The sequence below is a fragment of the Syngnathus leptorhynchus genome, chromosome 10, assembly GCF_054491065.1.
Source record: "Syngnathus leptorhynchus isolate UIUO chromosome 10, UIUO_Slep, whole genome shotgun sequence".
Taxonomy (NCBI): Eukaryota; Metazoa; Chordata; class Actinopteri; order Syngnathiformes; family Syngnathidae; genus Syngnathus; species Syngnathus leptorhynchus.
The window spans coordinates 6,197,944-6,223,843 of NC_141204.1; the positions used below are offsets into that span (position 1 = coordinate 6,197,944).

The window sequence follows — 25,900 nt, forward strand, 5'->3', positions numbered from 1 at the left end:
GGTTTCCTCCAGAAAAAAAACCTTTGTGTCCAAATATAGAATTAAGCTACGTGCGTATAAAGTTTTCTCTTTTTCTTCTTTCAAAACAAGACGATCTGTGGAGACATCCCTCTTCTCCGGCTGCTCATCGATGACTGCAGGGCGAGGTGGGAAAGAGTGGGGGGTGGGCGGGGAGTAGGGGTGCCGATCCTGTTTGGTTGACTCAATGGAGTGGAGATAGAAAGAGCTGGATGAGCCAAGATGCTGTCTACTCCCTCCCTGAAGGTACTGATTTAAATCATCCAGCCTGCCTCTCTCTCTCTCTCTCTCTCTCTCTCTCTCTCTCTCTCTCTCTCTCTCTCTCTCTCTCTCTCTCTCTCCCCCCTCCTCCTCTCTCTCTCTCTCTCTCTCTCTCGCTCTCTCTCTCTCTCTCTCTCTCTCTCTCTCTCTCTCTCTCTCTCTCTCTCTCTCTCTCTCTCTCTCTTTCTCCTGCATGTGTGTGATCACTTTAACCACTTTTAAAACTTCCCTCCCTATTGAAAATGAAATGATAACAGTGGTTCTCAAACTTTTCACACCAAGCACCACTCCAAAAAATACTTTGCTGTCCTAGACCACCACTAAGACATTTCAGATACACTAATGCAATGTTGTAGTAGGCCTTCATGTTCATCACAACTGAGGACCTATTGCTTAAAAGCATTATAAGGAACCGTAAATTATTCTACTTTGAACACTTGCACTGCTTCTATACAGGAAAATGAAAAATAAGGCGATTAAATAATGATTCAATTCAAATGTATTACAGTAAAAAGCTCAATAAATGTCCTTAAATAAATGCTTTAAAACAAACAATTAAGTACAAATATAGATACTGTACTGTAAAAAAAAGGCAAATAGTGAAAAGTATAAAAAGTCCATTATACTTTAAATTAAAAATGTACTGCTATAGACATTATAACAGAACGGATGCCGTCATGTTTCAATTTACATTTGTATTTAATTCAGCCATGCTTTCAGCACCATGAGCCCATACTGCATCGAATCACTGCAGGAATATTATGGCAACATACAAAACAATTGAGAAGCTGCATTTTCTTTCCCCCATATTAATTGTATTACATATTTTCAAAAAGTTGAAAAAGCGAGTGCTGAATGAGACATCCCCCCCTTTCTCTCTCTCCATCCAAACCGTCCCATTACCACTATAGATTAGGCATATCTTTGTTTCCTGTCTCGGCCATAATGGATAAGATAACAACGCTTAGACGGTGCGAAATACTCCAGAAAAGGATGTCCGAGATTGTATTTTAGACTTTAAACGTCTATTTATAACTTATTTAATTTAAACAAAAATATTGACATTGAATTCATATTTAATACGATGCCTTAGCAGAAAAAAACATAGGCATATTGAATTCAATCGTTTTGGTGAGTGAAAAACTTTTTGTATGTCAGCAATTTAGTCCAATTGGACATCCGATATATTTTAATGACGCATTTGTGAGTTAAATATATATAATCAAGGTTTACAACAGTGTATATGATATTTTTTGTTTTTTAGTGCACGGAAATTAATTTTTCTATAGTTATGTTCCATTTTGAACATCAAAAAAGGATCGATTTCATATTGCCAACTGCGTTTTGAAAGTTAATTTAACTCCGCTCCGAAACACTTAAATCAACGTCGGAATTGTAACGACGCGTCAAAGGGAGGCGCGTGTTTGTTGAAAGGGGACACCTCTGTTCTTACCTGTCTACTGTGGCCCAAGTGCAGGCGCCAGGCTCCGAGGGCCCATTGGCCCTAAACCGTGTGGAAAGAAAAAGAAAGCATGCCGGCTTAATCTCATCCGCTCGCCATCAACGAGATGCTGTTTAGATTAGGCGCTGCTGCGGTTTACCCACGTCTTTTCCCCCTTAAACGGACCATTAAAGCACAGAGAGGAATTATGGTATGAAATGTGAAAATAAACACGCGGTTTTCAAATCAGATTTCAATCAGTTTTAGTTACCTGCAGATGACGTAAAGACTTTCGCGTGATTTTTTTTTTATTTTTTTTCGGGGATTTCGGACCACTGATTTTATTCTGACTTGAGTGGAATGTGGTTGTCAAAACACACCCACACCAAGATGGTGTCTCCTAAATATTTATTTAATCCTGTATATGAGTGTTAAAGCAACAAGTGAACAATCCTCTTGTGTATATATGTTAGAGTTCTGTTTGCAAATTAAGGCACTGAACGGTTATCTCCATTGTTTTTGTATATGGGGAACTCATTTGATTGCAACTTTGTAAAATTGTGCATTTTACTTTTTAGACTTGTGTTTTAATTCAAAAAAGTAATACATTGCTTAGAAAGTTAGCGTCAAAATTAAAGGCTATCTCCATTGTTTTTGTATATGGGGAACTCATTCGATTGCAACTTTGTAAAATTGTGCATTTTACTTTTTAGACTTGTTTTAATTATAAATTGCTGAGCAAGCTAGCGTCAAAGCTAAAAATATTTTTTTTTTTTTCATTCAATCTAGAATGGCGGCCATTAATTACAGGCAGGCGTGCGACCAGGCGGCCATCTTTAGGAGGTCCTCGCGTGCCAATACCACCCTTGCCCTTCCACAAGTGCAGACTAGGGGAGTGCGCTTGTTTACGGAGCGGAAGAGTCTGTTTCCTGCCTGTAACAAAACCCAGACTCCCCCGTCAGAGTGTCAAGGAGTTGCTCGCCGTACCCGCTGCCAATACATCATCTTCATCGCCAAATCCTCAGGAGATAAGCCTCCCGGTCGGGCCCGCACAGAGGTGAGGGTGTAGGACCGCTGCCGTTCTATGAACAAGATAAGCTGCAGCTCGCATGTATGTATTCCGCATCGAACACCGACGCCCTCCAAGTCAGAAGTCAAATTTCAATCATTCCCTTAATTCACTCGTTGCTTGAGCACTTTAAGAATTGGTGGCTTGCCAGGTGTCGCTGAACAGGTTTCGACTAGTTGCAGCCTTGTCTCCGTGTGTTGGATCGACAAACCTGTTGAAGCAGAAGTCTTTTTTGCAGAATGGCAGGTGTACTCTCACGTAATATGTTGCCGAAATCCATTTACATCACAGTCCAAATGTCCACTCAGCAATTTGTGCAAGTCTGAAGGCCCCAAAGCGTTGTTTAAATTTCACCTGTGGCACCCACTCATGTATGTGTTCAATATCTTTTAGCACACTTGTAAAAATGATCTAACATAAGCATTCGTCAGTCACCTCGTCGTGTTTATTTGGGGGCTTTTCACAAGATGTTCCACACAGGTGTAATGTGGACAATTTATTTGCTCGGAAATGATACATTCTTACAGTAGCGAGATTTCATGTGTTTTTTTTTTTATGTAGATCTAAAGAATTTCATGGCATTACATTTATACCTTTCCTGAAAGAAAAACCATGTAGAATGTATGTAAGCTTTTTGTAACACTTTTTAACACCTTTTGTGTGCTGTGAAAAAAGCAACATTATGTCTTCAGCGTTAATCCCTTAATCCATTCAGACTTGTTGACATCTTGCGCTGTTCTCCCCCAAATTTGATGGAATTCACAAAAGGGACGACCGAGGTGCTTTCCTCTTCTTTTATCTCACGGCCATCATTAATATTGTAATACTGTAATGGCAAAGGACCAAACCGTTGTGTTGTCATTAATGGTTGAGTTCTCAGCGCCGGAAGCCGTGTCTTATCAGCAGCGCATGTGATGGTGTCAGTAGCCAGGAGCGAGGCCGCGCTATTGTACCGCTGCCTGGGGCCGAGTGACGGATGACAGCGCCTTCTCTCTGGAGGAAATGGGGAGGCCGCAGCTCGGGCATGGGACCCTCGCCTTAACCTGTTTGCCATTTTTTTTCCCCCTCCATGTGTTTATTGGGTTTGGGAGACACCCGAATGCTCCGTTCTTGTTGCTCTTTTCCTGGCAGACGGCCGCTGCCCAGTTTTTTGCGATGCGGGAGGGTTCATGCCAAACTTGGAGCGCATGAGAGGAGGAAGTGACCAGTCTGGATCTCCTGGCCTTTGCCCTCCCCAGGGTCCCATAAATTAGCTGGCTGTAATTCTCTCCCAGACGGCCTTGCCCTAGCAGGTGTGTGTTTGTATATATGAGTGTTAACAGGGAGATTTAAGGGCTGTGCTGTGTGGGATCTACAGTGTTGGGAATGTCGTTTCGGAGGAAACGTGCAACCTAAATATGTTTATCCTCCGGTCGCCACGCAGGCCAAGTAGATAAAGACGTGACGGAGGATGTTTAGACCTTTTTTTATTCTCCCGAAGCGACGACCATACTTGGACACTGCTGAAATAACATTGGTGAAATCAAAAGGTTGAATTAAGTTCATCGTGATCATTTGTGTAATGGCTCTCGAGGGGGAAAAGGCAACGTTGCAATAAAATATCTTGACTGCATCATGTAAACACGTTTGTGGGAAATGTTGCGCTCGCCATCCAGGAATGAATGTTTGTTTTGCTGTATAAGTAACATTTATTACTTTTCGTAACATAAACGTTAGGTCACTTCATTCTTCTTGAATAAAGTCTCCAAAATATTTTCGAGGGTAAAAATTAATGGCAGGAGTCTTCCACTTCCCGTCTTTGTTTCTCAATGCATCGGTCAGTTCGAGGCGTGTTCTGCCGTCCTTGTATTTGAGGTACCTCCCATTTCAAAATGTCTTTCAAGCAAAAGGACACATCATTTTTAAAGTTTATTTGATGGCGAGGGTGATGGGTTGATTATTTTTGACTTTTTACCACCGTTAGATTAAAATTCATGGGAAATACAAGAGAGCATGATTGATGATGAAGAAGAACCGCGGCTTTGGAGCTATTAGTTTTATTAGTGCTACAATGGCTAGCGTTGATATTTACTGACCCCAATCACTGAAGCCACGCAGTGTCAACACAAAATCACGGTCATAGGTTTAGCCACGTTCCTCTGAGCTCTTGTTACGCATCCTTCTGATATTGTGCTCAGTCCTATTTTGGCAAAACTAGCGTGAGTTAGAACAGACTTGTGCCTCCATCTTATCTATCTTCTCCCGCTGACTGTCAATTACAGATCTCTTTGCAATTGGGTGAGTGTAAGTGAATTAATTCATGATGATGCTTTATGAAATTATGTCATAAGCTCAAATTGCTGGTTAAGCCTGCTTTGAATATATTACGTTTGACTTTTGCATCCAAATTCCTGATGAATATTGTTGAAAGCACGTGGCGATATCAAATGGAGCCTACAAACGCGTGCATGCACATACTTGTGAAGGCCCACACCAAAACACACGTGTCAGGCGGCGTATAGTCAGTCATTAGACTACACATGGAGGCCCCGTCCCCCCGCCGTGTTGTGACTGTGTCTCGTTCCTTGTTAGAGAATTGATGACGCTGTCTTCAGAAAACAAACAAGGCGGTCGGCTAAAAAGGTGGTCACTCACCACAGGTCCTTGACCCGGAAAGACACAGGGGAGGCCATGGCAACATGTGAGCCGTGCCGTGGCGTCCTTTTCGGAATGCGAGCGCGCACACACACTCGTGTTTGTGTTCCATTGATATGGCCGCTGGAATGTGTCTGTCTTGTGCCTCAATGTGCGTCTTTGTGTGTTGTGAGTGTCAGCGTAGCACAGCAGCAAGGATAACTTGCATGCAAACAAAACACAGATAAAGCACCTGGCACCACCCCTTGTTTTTCCGACATGCCTTCTGTAGCTGATTCCAAAATTCCACGTGTCAATTATCTGCTAGTGAAATGGAGAGACGTTCCCTGTCTATATTTGGGAGGGTTTTCTCTCATTGATCTGGATGTGACGCTCCCGATTGTGGGCATCGTTTCGCCAGGGGCCACTTCTGTCTTCGTCTTCTGTTCTGACTCACGCGTCACATCATTGGGCCCCCCGGGGCCCCTCGCCGGTACATTCACATCACACACACCCCGCCCTGCTCTGGGCCCCCAAGCCTTGTTCCAGAAGCTCAAATCCCATAATTGCAGGGCTGACAGCGAAAGCAAACGTAGACGTCCTCACCTGGTCGGAAAGAATGAAAACATCAAGACTGTCAAAATGTAGTGGGGAGATGAGTGAGGAGGATGAGATTATTGGGCAAAGTGTGCAATATCTCAAAAGAAGATTTATTTGATTGGTATTTTACTTATTAAAAACATTATTTTTCCTGCAGTAGCATCACTCCCCCAAAAAATGCATCTGGAAAATATTTACTGCACCTTACTTTTCCCCCACATTTTGTTTTGTTATAGTTTCACTCTCAAATGGAATAATTATATTTAATTACCCATAATGACCTCATGAGAGAAGCCCAACCTAATGGAGCTTGAGAAGAATGGGCAAACTGCCCAAAGATAGGTGTGCCAGAATTATAACCTAACATTTAAAAAGGCTTGAGGATGGATTTGCTGCAAAAGTTGTATTGACAAAGTGGTGAGCAATCCTAGTGAGTACTTTTTTTTTTTTTTTGGAGAAGAGCAAAATATACTTCCACTCCCGACAACTCAGAATAAGCAGAATAATTACATTACTGAAGCATATGCAGAGTATGCGTGATTATTCCGAATATGTTGCAGATTGTGGTCAGAGCTCGAGTATGGTTTCTCTGTTTACCAAGCAACCAGAGACACTGAAGGATTGACACTCGCCGACAGTGCGACTGCGCTCGAGCGTAGCAAGTGGTATATCCTGATTTTCGTGCCGACGCAAGCCCGGATGCGCTTGTTTGGAAATTTGGTTCATCTCTCCGCGTCATGCTGGGCATTCCAACGACCTGCGGGTATTTCTTTTGACATGCATTGAGCGCACTTGACAATTTAAAAGTAGAGTAATTGCACAAAGTAGACCAAATCTCACACCAGCTGGAACCCTGTCAAACTTTTGGCGCTAGTTATTCAGGTGCATTTGATCGAGCTACAGAAAAAATTATTCTGAGCTCGCATTGTTTTTATTATCATCTTGTACTGTATATATTTGTAAATAAGGAATGTACAGTGGAAGTTATGTGTGTGTTGCGGGGCAGCGGCATAATTTATTACAAAACTCAGATAACCCACTGATTATTTGGGGAGGGCATTTTCAGTATTAGCGGTAATTAAAAACAATTTTGTGATTATTTTTATTATTATTTTTTACCATGAGAGTGATGAGAAGCAATGACTTTGAGTAATATTTTCTGATCAACATACCCATAGGAAATTTGTGCAGTATCGTCATTATTGTTGTTAATGCTGTCAAAACAATAATATGATTTTGATATGGACAACCCAGGGACATCATCTTCACTCGACAGAGTGTCTGGCCTCCCGTGTGGAAGGACTGAAGCACTTTCCAACAAGCTGCTGGTTGGGCTGAGCAGCCATTTATTTATGAACCACTTCAAGTGGTGCAGACAGCACAGTGGAGCCAGCATGTTTATAGCAGAGCTCAGTGCAGACCCTCAGGACACAACAGATGAGGATCCATGCGCCGTCTAATTTACACTACCATCACACGCTCTTAACTCAAACGACACTTTGATTGTGGGTCTTTTGACGTGTTCGCTCAAGGTAACAATGTTGCGTACACCTGCTCAATCTCATGAGATCAAATTCAAGAGCACGTACCGTTATTTTTTTCATGCAAACTGTAATTCTTGTCACTGAATATAGTTTTTTTCAGAAAGTTTTTGCATTTGGGAAAGTCAGTTTGTCTTCTCTCTTTTTTTTCCAGCTTCATACAGTCACCTAATCTCAGTTTGCTGAAATTAATAAATCCTCATGTTTGCCCATTACAAGTACAGAGGAGGAATTTTAGAAAATTATGAATTCGTTCTGTCTGCACCATAGCGAACTTGAACCACAGAAGAGATAAAAACTTTTTTCACTCTCAATCTAGCCAGACTCGCCAATATTTTTGTAGTGGTACAAATTGGGACTTTTTGCCAAATCAAGTGTCCACTGAATGTGTAGGTCACTATTAAACTTATTCTACTTCTAAAAGAGTACCTGCATGTATTATGATAAAATCTCAGTGAAAGTATTAGAAAACTTGGACTGCCCTAGAATAAATCACCTATTCAAAACACGCATTAGAAATACTTTAAGAAGGACCTCTAGCGCCCTCTTGTGGCTGAAGATGTTACCTGCATCTAAATTCTAACTAGCTCTTTTATATTTGATTGACTCCGCTGCTTGTCAGTCAAGCAACATAGGCATCCATTGGTCAGCATCCTCGCCGCTTGGTCCCATTTCTCGACTTTGGACTTTAACCTGACTTGTATGACCGACTGTGATTGGTTTGGACCTTACAGCCACATTCCCATTGGTGCACCCGTCACACTCCCGTTCTCTTTATCGGCTATTCAAGTGCAAAGTGCCTCCTTCCTGTCGCTTGCCCCATTCTTGTGCAGCTGTCAGATTGTTTTTTAAGGTGAAAACATACAATGTCTGTGTTTGGCGAGGTTCCCCAAGCTGCACCCGTTGCTGTATTTAAACTAACACAGGACTTCAATAACGACCAATTTCCACACAAAGTCAACCTCGGTGTTGGGGGTAAGTTGGAGCACACCATTGATTGAATTTCTGAACCGGTTATTTGCAGTTCATTTTGCAATTCCACCAATCTCTTTCTCCAAATGCACCTGAGATTGGGTTTCATTATAAAATGCATTTTGCAATTCCTCCAATTTCTTTCTCCAAATGCACCTGAGATTGGGTTTCATTATAAAATGCATTTTGTGTTCATTTGTGTGTCATTACGTAACCGTCGATAATCTAATGACAGTTCTTATCAGTGATGCAAACCTGCACAATGACCTCTAACTACATCAGATTTGAGTTAAACTACGGTACTACTCTCTTGTTTGTGAAACAACCACACATTATAGTCCCGTGCAACATTTTTTATTTGTAATCAGATTACCAGGAGTAATCCTGGCCTCTTGTTTAGCAAAAAAAATTGTATGAGAAATGCTGCACGCTTGTGCGTGCGTGCGTGCGTGCGTGCGCATGCGTCCGTGCGTGCCTGCGCTGTCACTGGCATTGCTTCTTCTCCTCCCTGAGTCCATTAAGTGCAGGATGAGGCTTTGTAATCCCTTCACCTTTAACAAGACGCAACATGACAGATGGCGAATGTAGGCCAAAACGTCATTTTCATATTTAAATCACATTGGATGCGGTATGATGCAAGGTTGTTTGTAGCATTGGAAGCACAAACAAGTTGGTTAAGCAAGGCACTTGAATTTGATTAGGGTTTTTTCTTTTGTCGACTTGTTTTACAGCCTACCGAACAGACGAAAGCAAGCCGTGGGTTTTACCGGTGGTGAAAAAAGTGGAAAAAATCATCGCCAATGATGACAAGCTCAACCATGAGTACCTGCCTATCCTGGGTTTGCCGGAATTCAGATCCTCAGCATCCAAAATCGCACTGGGAGATAGCAGCCCTGCTATCCTGGAGAACAGGGTGTGTTACACTTCATTCCTACACTCGACTACAGGATTTCCTCTTCCCGTTTGGCTTTGTTTAGATATTTTGTGTGTCCCATTCAGGTGGGGGCGGTTCAGTGTCTTGGTGGCACAGGTGCACTGAAAATGGGAGCTGAGTTCCTCAGACGTTTCTACAACGGAAGCAACAACACAAAGACACCAGTCTATGTGTCTGCACCAACCTGGGGTACCCAGTAGACACCTTTTTTTTTTTTTTGACTCTCTAAAAATAAAATAAAATACAACCATTTAGCTTTACAGGTAATAGGTGATGTTTATGCTGGGGGAAAATTAGTTTTGGAAAAAAATTGTCTTGTTTTTTTTTTTCTTGTCCATTAGGAAAAAACTAATGAGAACAGGAGTGCGTTTCAACCTTGCTCTTCATGAAAGACAAAGCTACTATTTATGTTCTTGTTTTAGTCACAACAGCTCATTACTAGTGCGTATTCGTCCAAGCTAACCTTGTGTCAAAAGCACAAACCCAATGAAGAGACTTATCTTCCTCATTTGCTTTAGAGAATCACAACGGCGTGTTCATCAACGCCGGCTTCGAGGATGTCCGTCCCTACAAGTATTGGGATGCACAGAAGAGAGGACTTGATCTCTCTGGTTTCCTTGCAGACTTGGAGGTAAACAGCACGATGTGACCTCTGAAATTACGCCTCAAAATTCAAACAAAATACTCGAGTGTCATCCAATGTTCATTGCACTCAACCACTTTCTATTTCCTTTCCTCAGAGCTGCCCAGAGCGTTCCATCTTTCTTTTACATGCTTGTGCCCACAATCCAACTGGCACAGATCCCACACAGGAGCAGTGGAAGCAGATTGCTGAAGTTATGATGGTACAAGAATTGTTGTAGCATTAAGTGTTAGTAGTTTGCATGTGTAATGAGATTTTTCTTTCTGCTCTTTGCCAGAGAAGAAAGCTGTTTGTGTTCTTTGACTCAGCTTATCAAGGATTCGCTTCAGGCAGCCTCGATAAAGATGCATGGGCTGTCCGGTTTTTTGTCTCTATGGGCTTTGAAATGTTCTGCGCCCAGTCTTTCTCCAAGAACTTTGGCCTCTATAGTAAGTCACGCATAAACTTACTCTGTCAGCTTGTCGTGGATACGTGCAAGTAAATTGGCAGATAAATCCTAAAGTAGCAGTTGAAAAAAGGCGTATTTAATCCCAAAGAGGAATTGTCTCTTGTTCCCATCAGACGAGCGTGTCGGCAATTTAACCGTGGTGGCTCGTGATTCTGATAACCTGAAGAGAGTTCTGTCCCAAATGGAGAAAATTGTGCGGACCACTTGGTCCAACCCACCGAGTCAGGGGGCTCGCATCGTGGCGGTCACCCTCAACTCGCCCGAGCTCTTTAGCGAATGGTCAGCGGTCCGAGCTCAAAATCCGGTGCGATGGCAATGAATGCAACATTTAATTTGTGTGACTCCAGGAAAGAAAATGTGAAGAGCATGGCTGACAGGGTTTTGTTGATGAGGGCCCAGCTGAAAGCCAAGCTCCAAGCTCTGGGGACGCCAGGAACCTGGGACCACATCACACAGCAAATTGGCATGTTCAGCTTCACCGGACTAAACCGTGAGTACGAACACGTGCACGTCCACCGCTTCGGTTTGAATATGCTAAGAATTCCAACATGTGTTCCTGCTGTTACACATCTGGAGTAATGAAGCCGCGTTTCCGCCATGGTTATTCCTCGCAGCCAGACAAGTGGAATACATGGTGAAGGACAAACACATCTACCTGATGGCCAGCGGACGTATCAATATGTGCGGCTTGACCAGTAAGAACATCAACTACGTGGCTGAGTCCATCCACGAGGCCGTCACTAAGGTCCAGTAAAAGAGGTCCTCATTCGCTGACACTGTTTCACAGGACACGCAAGTACTGTACATTTCTAAATGCCAACCTGCAGCCAGGATGGAGGACATTTAGTCCAGCTACAATACAATTCTAAAAACGACAAAACAAAAAAACGTAAGAGGAACTGTTTCTGAAAAATTAAATAACCACTAATTGGAAAAAGGTTTTCCTCACCCCTGCTTTTATAAAATTGAACTTTTCAGTCATCTCCCCCTTGAGAGGTAATTCAGTGTTCAGAGTGGGCATTTAAAAGTTTTGTCATTTCTAATTTACTTTTTAATTTGATCCTATTACTGCTGAGACATAGCCAGTAAGAGGTTGCTGCATTCCGAGTGTCACACTTTGATTCTTGGTCATGTAAATTTAGCTCTTGAAACACTTTACAATACTCCAACAATGGCTAAAATGAAGGTGCATTACTGACATTTAAACTGCTTAGATGTCAATTTTATTCTAAATGGGAACATCACTGTTTTAACGTCTTTTACAGGACAATTGAAAATGTCCAGTTATTTCAAACTTGTATGATCGGAGCTTTGAACATAAACATAAGACACTAAAGCTTTATTGTGTTTAGTCTTAATGTGCTCATAAATTCAAGCTATAAATGTTCTTGAGAAAAACACAATAAATGCATTAAGATCTCATTTGTCCGTTTTGTCATTTGTGCTGGAATCAATGTGCATCTTAAAACAGAGAAATGCATTAATGGTATATCAAAATGAGACAAAAGAGGGTCCAGTTTATTATTTATAATATATTTTGTTGAAATATAGTACTAGACATTTGTTCAGTTTCTCATATTTCAGTACTGCGCTTAGAGAACATAATCATTCAAATAATAAAATGTGACAAGAAAACAAATACACCAGTAGATCAATAGTGATGTTGAATAAAAAAAAAATACACAAAAGAAATTCCTAATAAATTATATATTTTTTAAATATATTGGAGGTTTGTTCCATTTTTTATTATCTTTGGTTAAATTCCATTATATAATACAAATGGCGAAATGTGAGGAGGTGTCAGTCGGGCATATCGAAATATCGAGTTGGGCCAGTTCTGACTAGTGCTAAGCAGCCCGTTACCCTCTGTACTTTCCCCCCTTTGCAGGCCGACTGTGTGTTCAAAAGAGGCTTGACGTCAGCATGTGCGTCATATTGCTTTTCCCTCATATTGATCCAACATTCAAGTTTCTCTCTTCTAGATCCACTCAACAAAGTAAGCTGAATTGTTTACTCCCGTTGTTGATGATCCATATTTGCTTTTAATGTCCTTGCGTAAGTATCCAAAGGTCTTTTTTTGTTTGTACCCACAAGCCTTTAAGTTTCCATGTCATTGCAACCTAAAGATGCCCTTTAAAGGAAATGTGAGAATCATACACATAAGTAGTAACAGTAGCGTAATATTTGAAGGAGTTTCTTTTTTTTGGGGGGGGCAGTAAAGTGCATTAAAGCTACTCATGCACTGCCTCAGCATGCATAATATGGACAGCAGGGCTCTCTAAAAGGGGATAATCTTACTTTACTTTTTAGATAAACAAACATGCAAATAACTTCTCACATTTTATAAGTAACCGCCCTAAGACATCCTCAAACACACATGTAGCTTATTCGTAGTTGTAGGCAGCTTCCGTGTGGTGTTAGGGTTAGACGTGGGGTGACAAAATATTGCACTACTTCTTGTCGTCATGTATTTTGATGTATTAGTGCCAAATATTGATGTTTTTATCGAAACGGATGCCATTATGAACTAATGTTCCTAATCAACAATTGGACTTAGGCACCTCATGCTTATAAAAATCAATGGATTTTGGGATGGATGACATGCTAGATGCTCATTTGGAAAATATTGTTTTTCAAGGCCATTACCAATATGTAAAATGTAATGCTGTAGAATCTCTAAAGTTAAAAGCAATTAAATGCTCCACTTTGTTGTTAATATGATCAACTATGAGCACGTTAAGAGACTTTTATTTGTGATTCAGGCCTCTGTAAATGAATTTGACTTTTCTTGGTTCTGCATGACTTTACAGGCACTTTTTCTTCAAATTTGTGTCAAATTCTGAGTGGCCTTTGAGTTTCGAGGTTTCACCGTGTTTCAAGTAGCACAGAATTGTCTCTTATTGCACTATTAATAATATGGCATCACATTAGTATCACTTTATGTGATAGTTCAGCTACACAAGGACATGCAATGTTAGAATTAGTAGTTGAAATTTTATCTGATGATAAAGGAACATCACTCACTATACATATTGCTATTGTTTACATCCTATTTGGTTATCTCATATAAAAACAAACAGGTACGAAAGTATCTCCTTTTGAAAATTGTTTGCGGGAGTTACAACTAGCTGTCGTTCAAGTTCAGAAGAATATGGCTCTTATTTTTATTTTTTTTTCCCCAATCTGCTGTAAAAATTGTGCTCTTGGTCTGTACAGTAGTGGTATTTCTTTGTGCGTCGCCAGTAGATGACGCCATTAGGCACAATTCCAGCTGGCTCACTACGAAACGGAATATGCTGTTCCTCTTTGCTGATGGTAAACATGTTCTTATGACAATTTAGTAGGAAATCATACAAAAAAGTCGAGAAAAATATAAAATGTGCACTATCCAGACTTTTTTTTTTAACAAAAATGCTTTCATATTTTATCCAACTCAGGATGCGCATCGTCTTCCGACTAAAGCCAGGCTCTCTCTCACCTCCGGCAGAGTGGATGGGGGATCTTCAAAGTTGGTGCCTATATATTTACTTATTTATTTGTTTATTTTGCTACATTCATTTTATATCGTTTTCTATTGAAATGCATCAATTTTGAGTGCATTATCCTCCTAAATAGTCACAAGAACATGTATCATTGACACTTTATGGCTTAAATTACTCACTGTATACCACTTTCATATCAAGATGGTGCCAGCGCTTCGGGGTTATCTTTGAGGACAATGCCCAAATTCTGTGTATGTAGGACCACTGATTTGAAAGACTCCATTTGTTGAACTAGAAAGAATTTTTCCACCTGGTAGCTGAGCAAACCGTTTGGTATGTCGGACGCTCATTCACCAGAAATACCCAGCAACGACAACTAACTGTATAAACATTTCAGATTCAAGGTGAAACAATAGTCTTGATTCAACCTTTGCATATCACTACACAAATAGTCATTGGAATTGTCCAAACAGCCAAGAAGGCTTCTATTTCAATACATGGGCGAGCAAAGGTCCCTAGTGGCCATATTAAATCAGCAAATTCTGGCTCTAACACATGGACCCAACTGGCACTGGCACCAGCTCACTTTGAAAGGCGTATCAGAGGCTTTAGTTCCCACTCGGGAATTCAACCACCACCACCACCACCACCACCACATAAGGCTGATTAATCCAATGTATTGCTATTGGGAATTTTCAATTCACATCATTCCCTTTTTGTCTCAATCACAGAAGTTGTGTGTGACGGGAGGCAGATTTGGGACAGAGTACCCGTGGAGACCTGAGCGCATCGGTAACTATAGAACAATGATGATATTGGCTCCTGGAGGGAGGTTCCCAGGCATTCAGGGAGTATACGTGACTGGGACAGCTGGATAAAGAAGGTAAAAATAAATAAGAGGTGCGCTAGCTTGTCACTGGAGGCTGCTCCAGACCTTCCTCCAAGCTCCTTTCTCCATCCCGAGACTTTTTCCTCCTCTTGTTACCTGGTAACAAGGATAACATGTTGACATTTAGAGGCAAACATAATGTTCCCATTGGCTTTAGTCATTGTTCCTTTCATGTCATCAATTACGGTAACTATGGTATGAACCAAAACAAAATGCAGTGGAACATATGTGGTCAAATGCATTTGCGGTTTCACACTCACCTGTCACCATTTTAGGTACGTGTGATTAAGTTCGCATGTGATACAGTCAGACCCCCAGAGTCTCATTGTCTCATACAACACACAAACATCCCTTGATTCAAATGAAATAATAAATAAATGAGTCATGTCGTTCTGGCGCCAACTGGGAGCTTAGTGTCTGTAAGTAACCATCACAGTAACCGCTCATCTGTTGCTAAGCTACGCCAGGCACAGTTGCCAAGTCTGACACAACCAGTTAGAGGAGACACGCATTCCTTAATGTGTTCACAGCAGATGTTTCACTCACTCAATTTACGCAACAGCTTCTTCCCCACGTTCTCGTCAGAGCTGGACAGAGAGCGAGAGCTGATATAAGGAGAGGTGGATGGCTGAGAGTCTATAGGCACGTCTGAAAGAAGACACAAAAAGTAGAGTTGGTTGAATGTTGAAAGATTTATAGTAATTGAAGTTTTTGGATACCTACTTTACACAAAATATAATATGGTATCAAACAACTGGAATAATGTGGTTGCAGAAGTGTGCACACCCGCCTGTAACTGGGGATGTGGCTGATCACTGAGGCCCAATTTTAAATACAAATTTATTCAAACAGCAATAATATTATTTAACAGGGCTGACCGTTTTCTCGATAATTCTCTGGTCGATCTTCTTGAATGAAGGGAATCTCATCCATCCGGAGGAACACGCTGTCATTGGGACTCCGCTGGCCATCAGATTTGCTACCTGTATGGACAGAAGGGCCATTCAACAGTAGAACCAAGAACCGGCTTTTTCAGAACCATTTAAGCTAAACAATTGTATTCCAAAATTGGTGCTTTAACCAGGAGAGGTTTTAGTTGGTGCAATGTGATTTAAAGTCTTATGACTCGCAGTGTCATTAGTCTCTGTTATTGACAAGCAGTTGAGCCATCTGTTAGTTTTTCTTATTGACATGAAGGCGAGTGAGATCCATCACACAGCAGAGTACAGATGGCTTGTGGGAAATCCTTTAAGCCCTAAAAAAAATAATGGTAAAAAAAGAGCAGATTGTGCATGCCATGTTGCTTTTTGGGAGATGAAGCATAATGGGACTTTGACTTCATCACATGCTTTATCTGTAAATTCCTTACGGTGCAGTATTGTGAAAGATAATTAAAGAGGGATTTGAATTGCCCTTCTAAATATTCTCATCCGCTAGCCACAACAATAGTGTATTAGATCCAATATAAGCTATATCAACAAATCTGCTCTTACATAAGATAATAAAGCTATGTATTATTTGACATTGTCAAAGAGATTTATTTAGCAATATATTAGAAGTTTTCAGTGGTGCAGAACTGCACGACCTCCAATGATTTCCCCGCCTTCTGTATATCTATAGGGAAAACAATCATAGCATGTTGTAATTTGTTTTATTTCAATGAATTGTACTGCACTCGTTCAAGTGACAAAAATGTCATACACAGTTACAATGTCAAAATGTATCGACTCCCCAACTTACGAACTATTCGATTCCTCTGATTGAGCCTGGAAGTGTTGCGAAGGCCCACGTGGGGATGCAGCTGAGCTAGCCGTGCTAATCCTAGGCGGGTGTGGGCGCTGGTGAGGGGGAGAGCGATGCTGTGGGAGCGGGCCTCCACGACGGGCAGCCTCCCTTTAGCATCTGCATCCACCGGGTCGGGTGTCTGCGGGGAGCTGTCCATCCGTGTGGCCGTCAGGGCGTTCTGGTAGTGCGTCCTGATTATCTGAAGGAAGGGTCACGGTTTGGGGAAAGATTCAGATGTCGCGTCCTTAATTTGTATTAGTTTGTGTTAGTCACCTTGATTATTTGTAGGTCTGTGAGCTGTCGGACCGAGTAGTCCGGTAAGTAGAGCCCTCCTGATGAGAGCTGACCAACACTGCCACCACTCAGCAGTGAGTCTGATTGGTTCAGACCACTGCTGCGAGAGCTGTATCGCTGTCCTGCAAGCAAGATTGGAGAAAACAACACTGTTGGGATATGCAGAGTAGCATAAAAATAATTGTAAATACTCATTGAAAAAGAAAAATACACTGATACAATGATGGAGCAACACATGGAGACCCGCAATACAAGCATATTCAGAGGCATATATTATTTATCCTCTACAAAACACGACACATTTCAAAGCATCTTACTGAGTTGGAAAGGTTTGAAAACGATTATTCCTGTATTTGATTTTTTGTTTGGTCATACTTGTAAAGCCCTTTCTGTGCTGCTTTACTTTCTTTCCACAGTAGAAGCTCTAGAGAGCAGGACATGTGAAAAAGTATGGACTTTAGCAATGTCCTAATCTTGGGATTAAGAGATTTTGGAATCACTTTAAGCCTACCAGTGAAAGGCCAAATATGTGCGCACACACTTGAAGAGCAAAAGTGCACATCATAGAAAATGGGAACCTTTTTTGCTCGCGAGGCAGTTTTAACTCACATAATCCGTGTCAGGTTGTGTTCTTCCGCTGGGAAATTCTCTCTCAATCTCATTTTTTTAATTACTCTCTTCCCACAGCTACTGCTCGGCTGTACACTTGGAGGGATTTTAATGTCTAATTAGTCCCTTCAATTATGATTACTCCTTGTTGCCAACACTACCATTAGTTCCTGTTGAGACCCCCCCAGTCGACTATATTGACTAGTTATCGTGGATGTACTTACCGATCGGCAAGGGTGAGATGAGGGCTGGCATGCCGTAGTAGGAAAATGCTCCATTCTCAAAGCGGAGGGCCTCCTTTCCAATCTCTACCTCCACCCGTCCCTGCAATGTCAGCACTTCTGTTCACCCATCATGTCACCACCACATTGACCCAGAATTCAATTGAGCATCCCACACAGAAAATACTTAATTAGTGTTGTACATGCAATATTGAACAATATATTTTTTTTCTGCAAACCTGACAAATGACATGTTTATTAAATTTAGCCCCCCAAATACTCATTTCGTGTGAGCAGCAGAAAACATACAGCAGACTACTCACAACATGTAAGACTTTTTAAGATTGAACCTGTCATATATTTTTTATCTTCTGTTGACTGGTGGATTAAATGATGTTCTACTAAACTGCGTCTTTACCTGCAGGATGAGGACAAAGTAGTCGACGGGTTTGTTCCTCTGGAAGAGGTAGTGCTGCGCAGCTTGTTTGTTCTTGGGGTTAAACTTGAGTTCTTGCACCACACTGGGATGCTTGATGAGACGGAGCAGGATCTTCTCTGACAGGTGACACGGCCTGAACGGCTCCACCTCTGACAGTCGGCGACACAAACGCACACACAGCAAAATGAGAGTGGGAGGGAATAACACCAATGTTTTTTTTCTTTTTCTCTATCCTATCTCAAAGCAAATAGTAGCATCTGGTGTTCTCTCCCAAAAAAGTACCAACAGGTATGTTTTGGCCAAATTTAGAATGACACCCTTGATGACTTTTAACTTTCCACAGGTCCCCATTGGATCACATGACCTACCTGTAGCCAAGAAGCGATGTGTTGCCAGCAACAACTGAGGGGAGATCTTCACATTCAATTCATTTTCTGCTACTTTGAATATGGAAAAGTCCTGCTGTTTCCTCTCGTGGTGCGATACTCGCCTTTTGGTGCGATTATCAGCTGCGAAAGACACATATGGCGAAGCCAGGTATTTAAACACGTTTACTTTTTTTTACTCACACTAAATTGGTTTTATTCATGAGTGTCTTTACAGTCACGGATTTCATTGGATTATCCGCACGCATATCTGATTGATAAATAGACTAATCCTCTGCAGATGCGAAGGTATTTAATAAATTACGCCCCCTCAGATGAATCATAACTGCTATAACGACAGCTGGTGCCATACAGACATAAGCTTCTCTTTACTGTATGCGCTATAATTACTAAATGTGCACCCACACACTACATGCAATTAAACTGATTATTTTCCTCTAAGTCATGGCACGTATATATATATAAAAAAAAAAGCACATGGGCGATTAACATTTCTATTCCAGGCAATTAAAGGATTATGGTGATTTCACTTATTTCATTATGTATAAATCCTGAGCTGTGAACAACAGGGGATGGATCAAGGGAATAATAATAAGAGTGATTATGTTATAAATTATTCATAGAAAATGCAAACATCTGTGAACAGTAGTCTTCAGGAAATATTGTTCCACTCTTCTATTTAATGGCATAGCAAAGTGAGAAGATATTACTTCATTACTACAGCTTACTGAGTCAAATTGTTGTGAAACTCCTCTTTTGTGTCCTAACGCGGTCATGAAAATAATTACGTTTTTAAGTTAAGGCACCATTGCGGCACCAATGAGCCACGTACGGCTTTACCATATCTAAATATAATGAAGTGACGTTGCAGCCATTACATGCAGCACTTAGTATTTCTCTTTCAGGTTGCAATTTCTACACAGCTGTAAGAGCATGCTGGTGTTTAATTGTCATGTAAACGTACTATAAAGATCTGTTTCGTCCACAATTTCAGACTTGATGATCTCTTCGATGACGTCCTCCAAGGTGACGATGCCCATCACCTCATAGAAGGGGTCACCCTCGCCTTCGTTGTTGACCCGCTGCACCACAGCCAGGTGGGATTTGCCTGCATTGATCACAAAAGATGAAAAGATGATTTGAACATTTTAATCATTTTGAATTTAAATGTCATTATTTTGTGATAGAAAATAGTTTTATTTTATTGTGAAAGTAAATGGGATAAAGTCCAATCTCTGTCCAAATAATATTGGGGTACCACAGGGATTAGTTTTATGTCCACTACAGTTTCAAAGTACATAAATGAATTAGTGGTATAGAAAATGGATCGATGGATTAAATTATAATTGCTTAGCCCCACCAAACTGTCATTGTCATAACATTTTTGTAAAGTAAAAGTTTTACATTCTTGCTGGTGTAAGAATTAAACGGTCTGACAGATACGCTGGACAAAAGTATTGAGACACCACTGGGGTCTTACTGCTGTGTAATTTTTGCCTTAAACGTTCCAAAATACAACCTCCTGGTTCATCTTTAGAGGTTCCAATTCCATACATGTGCGATTGCTAATTATTCTCATAAGACAATGTTGTCATGCTAAGACTAAGAATAAGCCCGCTTGAAAATGAGCATGAATGCAGCTGCAGGAACCGTATCACATATGTGAGCTTCTACCTGATATTCCTTCAACTCTTTCATGCTTTTTGAGACTCAGACGAGACGTCATTGGGTATTTGAGGGTTTAGCCCGGAGATGTTTTGGCACTTTGGGAAGATTTGGCTGCTGCCCTTACGTAAAGGATTATTATGCAATCGGTCCGACGACGGCTGCATCCGCCAACTCTGTTTTTAAACACTGCCCAAAAACGCGATGACAGCATGAAATCAACTCAGTCAACCATTATAAGCATCAAGTGTGCACAATATTCAAAACATGCTGCACAAAAATGTGATTTTTGGAGGGGCTGTTGTATACTGTCCAAATAGGTTATCAAAGCATTTGCCAGTAGAGACACTAGACACATATCTATCCTCCACTGAGCCAGTTCATAAGAGATTTAGAGCGATCACTAGTGAGGGATCAAACCTTTTAATTCCCTGTGAACTATACACGACCCACATTTGGATGGTCTACCCATGCAATTCTCAAGAATAATCAAATCTCAAAAGAACAGACCAAAAAAACCAAACATTTAACCTGATTAAGAAATTCTGATAACATAGCATGTGGAATAAAACATAAACCACAAACTACTTAAAGTCGATGAGAATTTGGCTGAGTTGATGAAGTCAACCTGTCTAACTAGCTCAGGTGAGTCAGACGCGGATGTGCCCTCATAGCTGCTGATGTGCCCGGGCACTACATTACATCATTCGTAGGTTACATAATACCCTTGCAGAACACACACACGCACACACAAAGGCGGTCACACACATGCCCCAAGTAAAACCGAGTCTGATGCGCATTCTCTTTTGCAAATCGTTCTGCTCCACCAGTTTGCAGTGCTCCCCTTCCCATGATGCGTTGTTGTGTGAACATCACATTACGTTCACTGTCCTCCGTAATGTATTCGCTGCATTACATTTATACAGATATTGCATTTTGGGTGACATCCCTTTACTTAGCGGCCAAAAATCTGGCAATTAAATTATTGTTCAGCTCACTTGGGATTCCATGTGATTCTTTTAAATCATATGTTGCGTATATTTTGGTTTTTAAATTAAGCCTGTAATGCTTTTCAAACTAAATGTAGAAATGTCACAGACATAATAAACAACTGCATACCATCAAACTAAATATTCATAAGTCATCCACGCATTTTCTGTAGTTTCTGAATGTTTTTTTCGAATGCGGGAGGGAGTCTTAGAACCCGGGAAAAAAAAACCTCACAGAAGCACAAAAATATGAAACAGATGTGATAACTAATAATCTAACTCTGCTGTTTTTACAACAAAACCCTTAAATTTCTCTCATGATATTGATCATTTATCATGAGCATACTGAAAAGTCACATTTCTCTTACTTTATACTTTTTTCAAGTTTAGTCTACCTCTGTTTAAAAAAAATAATACCAACTAAAATTTGCTCTTCAAGTACATTACGAGCAATGTTAGAATACAGTAGCATAGTAGGCCTAAGAGTTATTTAAAAAGAGACCGATGTTTTAGTCCTGAAAAGGATATTATATCACTGAAAGCTGCGTTATTGTGTACTATTTGAATCGTGACACTGGAAAAGCTCTCTCCACCTGTCATTCAAAAGGCACATTTATTGAAACAGCTCTCTAGATCTCATCCCATTGTGCAGAGGCACCTAATGAATTGTCCATCGAGTGCATGCGCAAGCAGTTGTCACTCGTGACATTTCCCGCTCACATCCGCACTGAGACTGACCCCAGTAATCCCAGTGTGACATTCCCACAGCAGGGCTGCCTGAGCAGTGGGAGCCTTTAATTCATCAAAGTATGAAGGAAGCCGCCAGACAGGAAAGTAAAAAGGTTGGAGTTGAATTTTTCATGACTGCCCTGTCGGTTTGAATGGCAACCTCCCGCGGAGCGGAAGATGAGTGAAAAAACCCCCCGAGTCAACAGACCCAGAAGCTATCTGTCATAATCCTGAGCGGGATGAAGCAATGGACCTCCTGACCTGTAAATGCAATGTCATTTATGATCCTCTCCCCTCCACAGTCAATATGTCTCCCTTCACATAATAATCAGACAGTTGAAACTCTCACCGGCACGCTACTTATGTGTCAATAAAAACGCACGTTGTCAGCCTAATAGCATTCTTGTTACCAAATCAATTTTTTTCCCCCCGTTCAACAGCTTCGCTAACTTTTACCTTTAATTGTACTTTTGAGTGTTTATTTTGCATCACGCTAAAACATTTTGCATTATTTACAACATTTTTTGCCATGACATTTTTGGGGTGGAGATCAACACTGCTGTTTACGCCTGTGAATAAGCAGTTCTAATTTTTGTACTTCCTCCCACCCTCTTATTTTTCTTGTATCCTCCGAATTCATGTGCACTATACAGCATTTTATCCACGATATTTTAGAAGTTTTTCCATGATGCAACTTGGATGCACCTCATATCTAACATTGATCAATCCCTACAGCTTGTTAGCTCTGCAACCCCTGCTTGAACCCCTTCGGTTGGACACTGTTTCACATTTCACATCTGGTCTTCTCCATAGGGATGAAAGGCTCTTCATGGCCACGGCCTACTGTGAGCTTAACATGGCACTTCTCTTCTGGGTTTTTGGTGTGTTTTTAACTACACGCACACACTTCAAAGGCTCCTCACACCATAGGTGGTGAGAGGTCGAGAATGGGAAGCAGAGCATATGGTGCCTTAAAAGCCAGCAGCACCGCCTTCCCAATAGTCTGGCGGCCTGGCATTGATCCAAGAGGAGCAGGATTCACTTGGGTGTTCAATTACCTCGTTTGAATTCCTCCAGCATCACGTCCAGCTTGGTGTCGTTGAACACGCAATGCATGGGGTGCTTGTAGAACTCGGTGACGGTCTTGAGTGGGGTGCAGTCGTCGGGGTCCACGAAAGCCAGGTCCTTGACGAACAGGATGTCTACGATGTTGGACCGCTCGTTCTCGTACACCGGGATCCTGGTGAAGCCACTCTGCATCACGTCGGACATGGTGCTGAAGTCCAGCACGGCGTCCGAGGACAGCATATAGCAGTCGGACAAAGGGGTGAGCACATCCTCCACTGTCTTGGTCCGCAGCTCCAGAGCTCCTTGGATGATGTTGAGTTCCTCCTTGACCAGGTCGTGGTACGGGTCGGTGACACGCAGCATGGCCACGAGCTTCTCCCGCGTGTAGAAGCTCGAGATCTCCTGGTGGAGCAGGGAGTCCAAGATCTTGGAGACCGGGTAGGCGATGGGCAGGAAGAGGAGCATGAGGAGCCGTGTGGCGCACAGGGTCTTGGAGGCGATGGCGAGGCTGTGCCGGGACGCCACCGAATGAGGCAGAATCTCCCCAATGAAGAAAATCCCCAAAGTGCAGGATGCAGTGGAAAGTGCAGTCATTCCCAAAATCTGACACATCCACACCACGAAGCAAGTGTTGGTGAGGACATTACCCAACACTACGGTGCACAGGATATAATTGCCGTGTTTGCGCACGGATTCGATCTTCCGTGCGTACTTCTGCTCCTTCTCGGTGCCGCTGTTCTGCAGTACCCGCAGCTCCACGGGGTCCAGCGCCAGCATGCTGATGTTGAGCCCGCTGCAAAGTGCCGAGAGCCCCAAGAGTAGCACGGACACGCCGGCTTGCAGCCACGCGTCCGCTTCGGCGGGTCTCTCTACCACCGCCAGCCAAAAGTCTCTCGTGTCAAAGTGCTCCCATTTAACGCCGTCGAATGCGCACATGGAATAGTACTTGACCGCCTCGCCTCGGCGCAGGTGCTTGGCGAGGAGCTCCACGAGCACCGAGTTGTGGCTGGAGGAGGATCTAAACGAGCCCAGCAGCTCAATGTCAGAACTCCGGGCGCTTTCCACCTCACACGGATTCCCCCTGGAGCGTCCTGCATCCCGCTCCGGTTCCTCAATGAAGGCGATCCACGGTGCAGCGGTAGCCCCCTCGGCCTCCCCGCTCCGGTTCACGCGGGTATGCTCCGTGTAGTAAACCCTCAATACAAAACGAGTCCCCTCCGTGGCTCTCAGCACTCCGTCCTGCACGGACAGCTCGCCGCTTTGGGTGTCCTCAGGACGGACACCGAGCAGAGCCGTGGCGGGAGCTGCAAACCATGAGAGGAAGAGGATAAAGAGAGGATGCAGGATGCGGCAGGGAGCAGCATCCGCAGCCATCATGCTGAACGAAGGACGCGGGGGGGTGAAGCTGGCAGGGTCACGTGGTTTGCAGACGGAGCGGCATATCCACGGAGCGCAGCCGAGGGTATGTCACATTGTGAACATGCACCGCAGCCTTTAAATATACATGACACGCTGCGTGACGTCTCCTTCGCTTTCTGCCACTTGCTAAAAATAGAATCATGGGGGGCATGCCACTGCGTGTCAAATCCACGTCAATATCAATAACATACGGCAGCATAAACTTCAAAAATAATAGTAATAAGAATAATAATTAGCATCTTCATCATAACCTTCCCAAAGGCAAAAAGGTAAAATATCATATCTATGTAGTACTTAAGTTAACCACTAGATGGCAGCATTGTCAATTGTTTCAACCAATGCCGTTTCCATTTCAGCAAAGGAACTAGAGTTCTTGCCAAGTCCCAAACATGACTGATGTTCTGAAGTATAAGTGAAGGGGGACGTACTTTAGTTCAAGTACTGGCTATTGACTATATGAGCAGTCACTTAAGTACAAGTGAGAGGAGAGTGCTTCTGTACCTAAATACCTTCCAATCCCAACCATCTATGTCACCTGTAACCTAAAGAAACATAACAAATGATCATTTCTACTTACTTTATTGAAATAAATTAATTGGTATTTTAACCAAACACAACAACGTCGTAACTGTGTTTTGATAAGTATTTGTTCATAGCATACATTTACTCAATAAAGGTTATAAATGCCGCATTTTAATAATTTTCCCATGCATATATAGGCGAATTAAATTACACACGAACCATTTTCCCCTTTGTTTGCTTTTTAGACTTTTAAATACTTGTTCGTATTTACGTGATCATTATTTGCGTTTTCATATGCCCAGGATACAGGCGAATTAAATCACGCTCATATTAGACCAATAGAACATTGGTATTTATTTTTCTCTTGATATATATTTTTTCTGAATTTAATAACGTGTATCTCGGCTATTTGCTTTACAAACGTATTTTTGAGCATTTTGTTCGTGTTGAAATATTTATTCCCAATATGTACATATAAATAAATTAGAAACTATTACTTGGTGAAGTTTTTAAAGTATTTATGATGATATTTTCTTACTTCTTTTAGGTTTCGTAGGCTTGTTATGAGAACTAAATTATATCCATGTAAACCTACTACACTTTTAAATTTTTTAGTATGACAACTTTTCAAGGTGGCAGAAACCACCGGCTGCCTATACCTGCAGTTGCAGTAGCTGAAATGAATCCGTTTTGCCGTAATGCGTAGTATTGTGATCGGTGATTGCATAATTTATTATTATAGAGACGCACACAAAAAATAAATGTTAAATAAAGTAAATCATTTTTAAAAAACACCGAAACGATCAGTTGGTAACTTTTAAAATCTGCGCTCATACAATGTGTGATGAGGCAATTGTAATACT

The 25,900-nt window shown here is 41.8% G+C and overlaps 2 protein-coding genes and 1 long non-coding RNA gene across 3 annotated transcripts; 2 read left to right on the forward strand and 1 right to left on the reverse strand.

Annotated features, from left to right (window-relative positions):
- Nucleotides 1-8,301: 8,301 nt before the first annotated feature.
- Nucleotides 8,302-11,962, forward strand: got1 (glutamic-oxaloacetic transaminase 1, soluble). Its single transcript, XM_085921559.1, has 9 exons — nucleotides 8,302-8,518; nucleotides 9,247-9,428; nucleotides 9,515-9,638; nucleotides 9,968-10,080; nucleotides 10,190-10,294; nucleotides 10,370-10,520; nucleotides 10,654-10,819; nucleotides 10,888-11,030; nucleotides 11,155-11,962. The coding sequence occupies exons 1-9, from the start codon at nucleotides 8,410-8,412 to the stop codon at nucleotides 11,292-11,294; spliced, it is 1,233 nt and encodes a 410-aa protein (XP_085777685.1). The 5' UTR covers nucleotides 8,302-8,409; the 3' UTR covers nucleotides 11,295-11,962.
- Nucleotides 11,963-14,927: 2,965 nt separating this feature from the next.
- Nucleotides 14,928-24,488, reverse strand: cnnm1 (cyclin and CBS domain divalent metal cation transport mediator 1). The gene is made up of 10 exons (XM_085921560.1): nucleotides 23,087-24,488; nucleotides 19,610-19,753; nucleotides 18,628-18,768; nucleotides 18,239-18,408; nucleotides 17,824-17,923; nucleotides 16,970-17,112; nucleotides 16,652-16,895; nucleotides 15,790-15,894; nucleotides 15,458-15,559; nucleotides 14,928-15,007 (listed from the first exon to the last, which is right to left on the reverse strand). The coding sequence occupies exons 1-10, from the start codon at nucleotides 24,471-24,473 to the stop codon at nucleotides 14,928-14,930; spliced, it is 2,616 nt and encodes an 871-aa protein (XP_085777686.1). The 5' UTR covers nucleotides 24,474-24,488.
- On the forward strand, nucleotides 18,742-20,087 carry LOC147050128 (uncharacterized). The gene is made up of 2 exons (XR_015067360.1): nucleotides 18,742-18,796; nucleotides 19,640-20,087. It is a non-coding gene; the product is annotated as an uncharacterized LOC147050128 (long non-coding RNA).
- Nucleotides 24,489-25,900: the final 1,412 nt, after the last annotated feature.

What these genes read in the sequence shown, in the direction of transcription:
- cnnm1 (XM_085921560.1), bottom strand. Translation starts at nt 24,473, where the DNA reads ATGATGGCTGCGGATGCTGCTCCCTGCCGCATCCTGCATCCTCTCTTT. An exon ending in ACATCGCTTCTTGGCTACAG is followed by an intron (nt 18,409 to 18,627) that starts GTAGGTCATGTG and finishes GCCGACTGTCAG; the next exon opens with AGGTGGAGCCGTTCAGGCCG. An exon ending in ACTTTGTCCTCATCCTGCAG is followed by an intron (nt 17,924 to 18,238) that starts GTAAAGACGCAG and finishes CTGACATTGCAG; the next exon opens with GGACGGGTGGAGGTAGAGAT.
- got1 (XM_085921559.1), top strand. Translation starts at nt 8,410, where the DNA reads ATGTCTGTGTTTGGCGAGGTTCCCCAAGCTGCACCCGTTGCTGTATTT. An exon ending in TGTGTCTGCACCAACCTGGG is followed by an intron (nt 9,639 to 9,967) that starts GTACCCAGTAGA and finishes CATTTGCTTTAG; the next exon opens with AGAATCACAACGGCGTGTTC. An exon ending in AGATTGCTGAAGTTATGATG is followed by an intron (nt 10,295 to 10,369) that starts GTACAAGAATTG and finishes GCTCTTTGCCAG; the next exon opens with AGAAGAAAGCTGTTTGTGTT.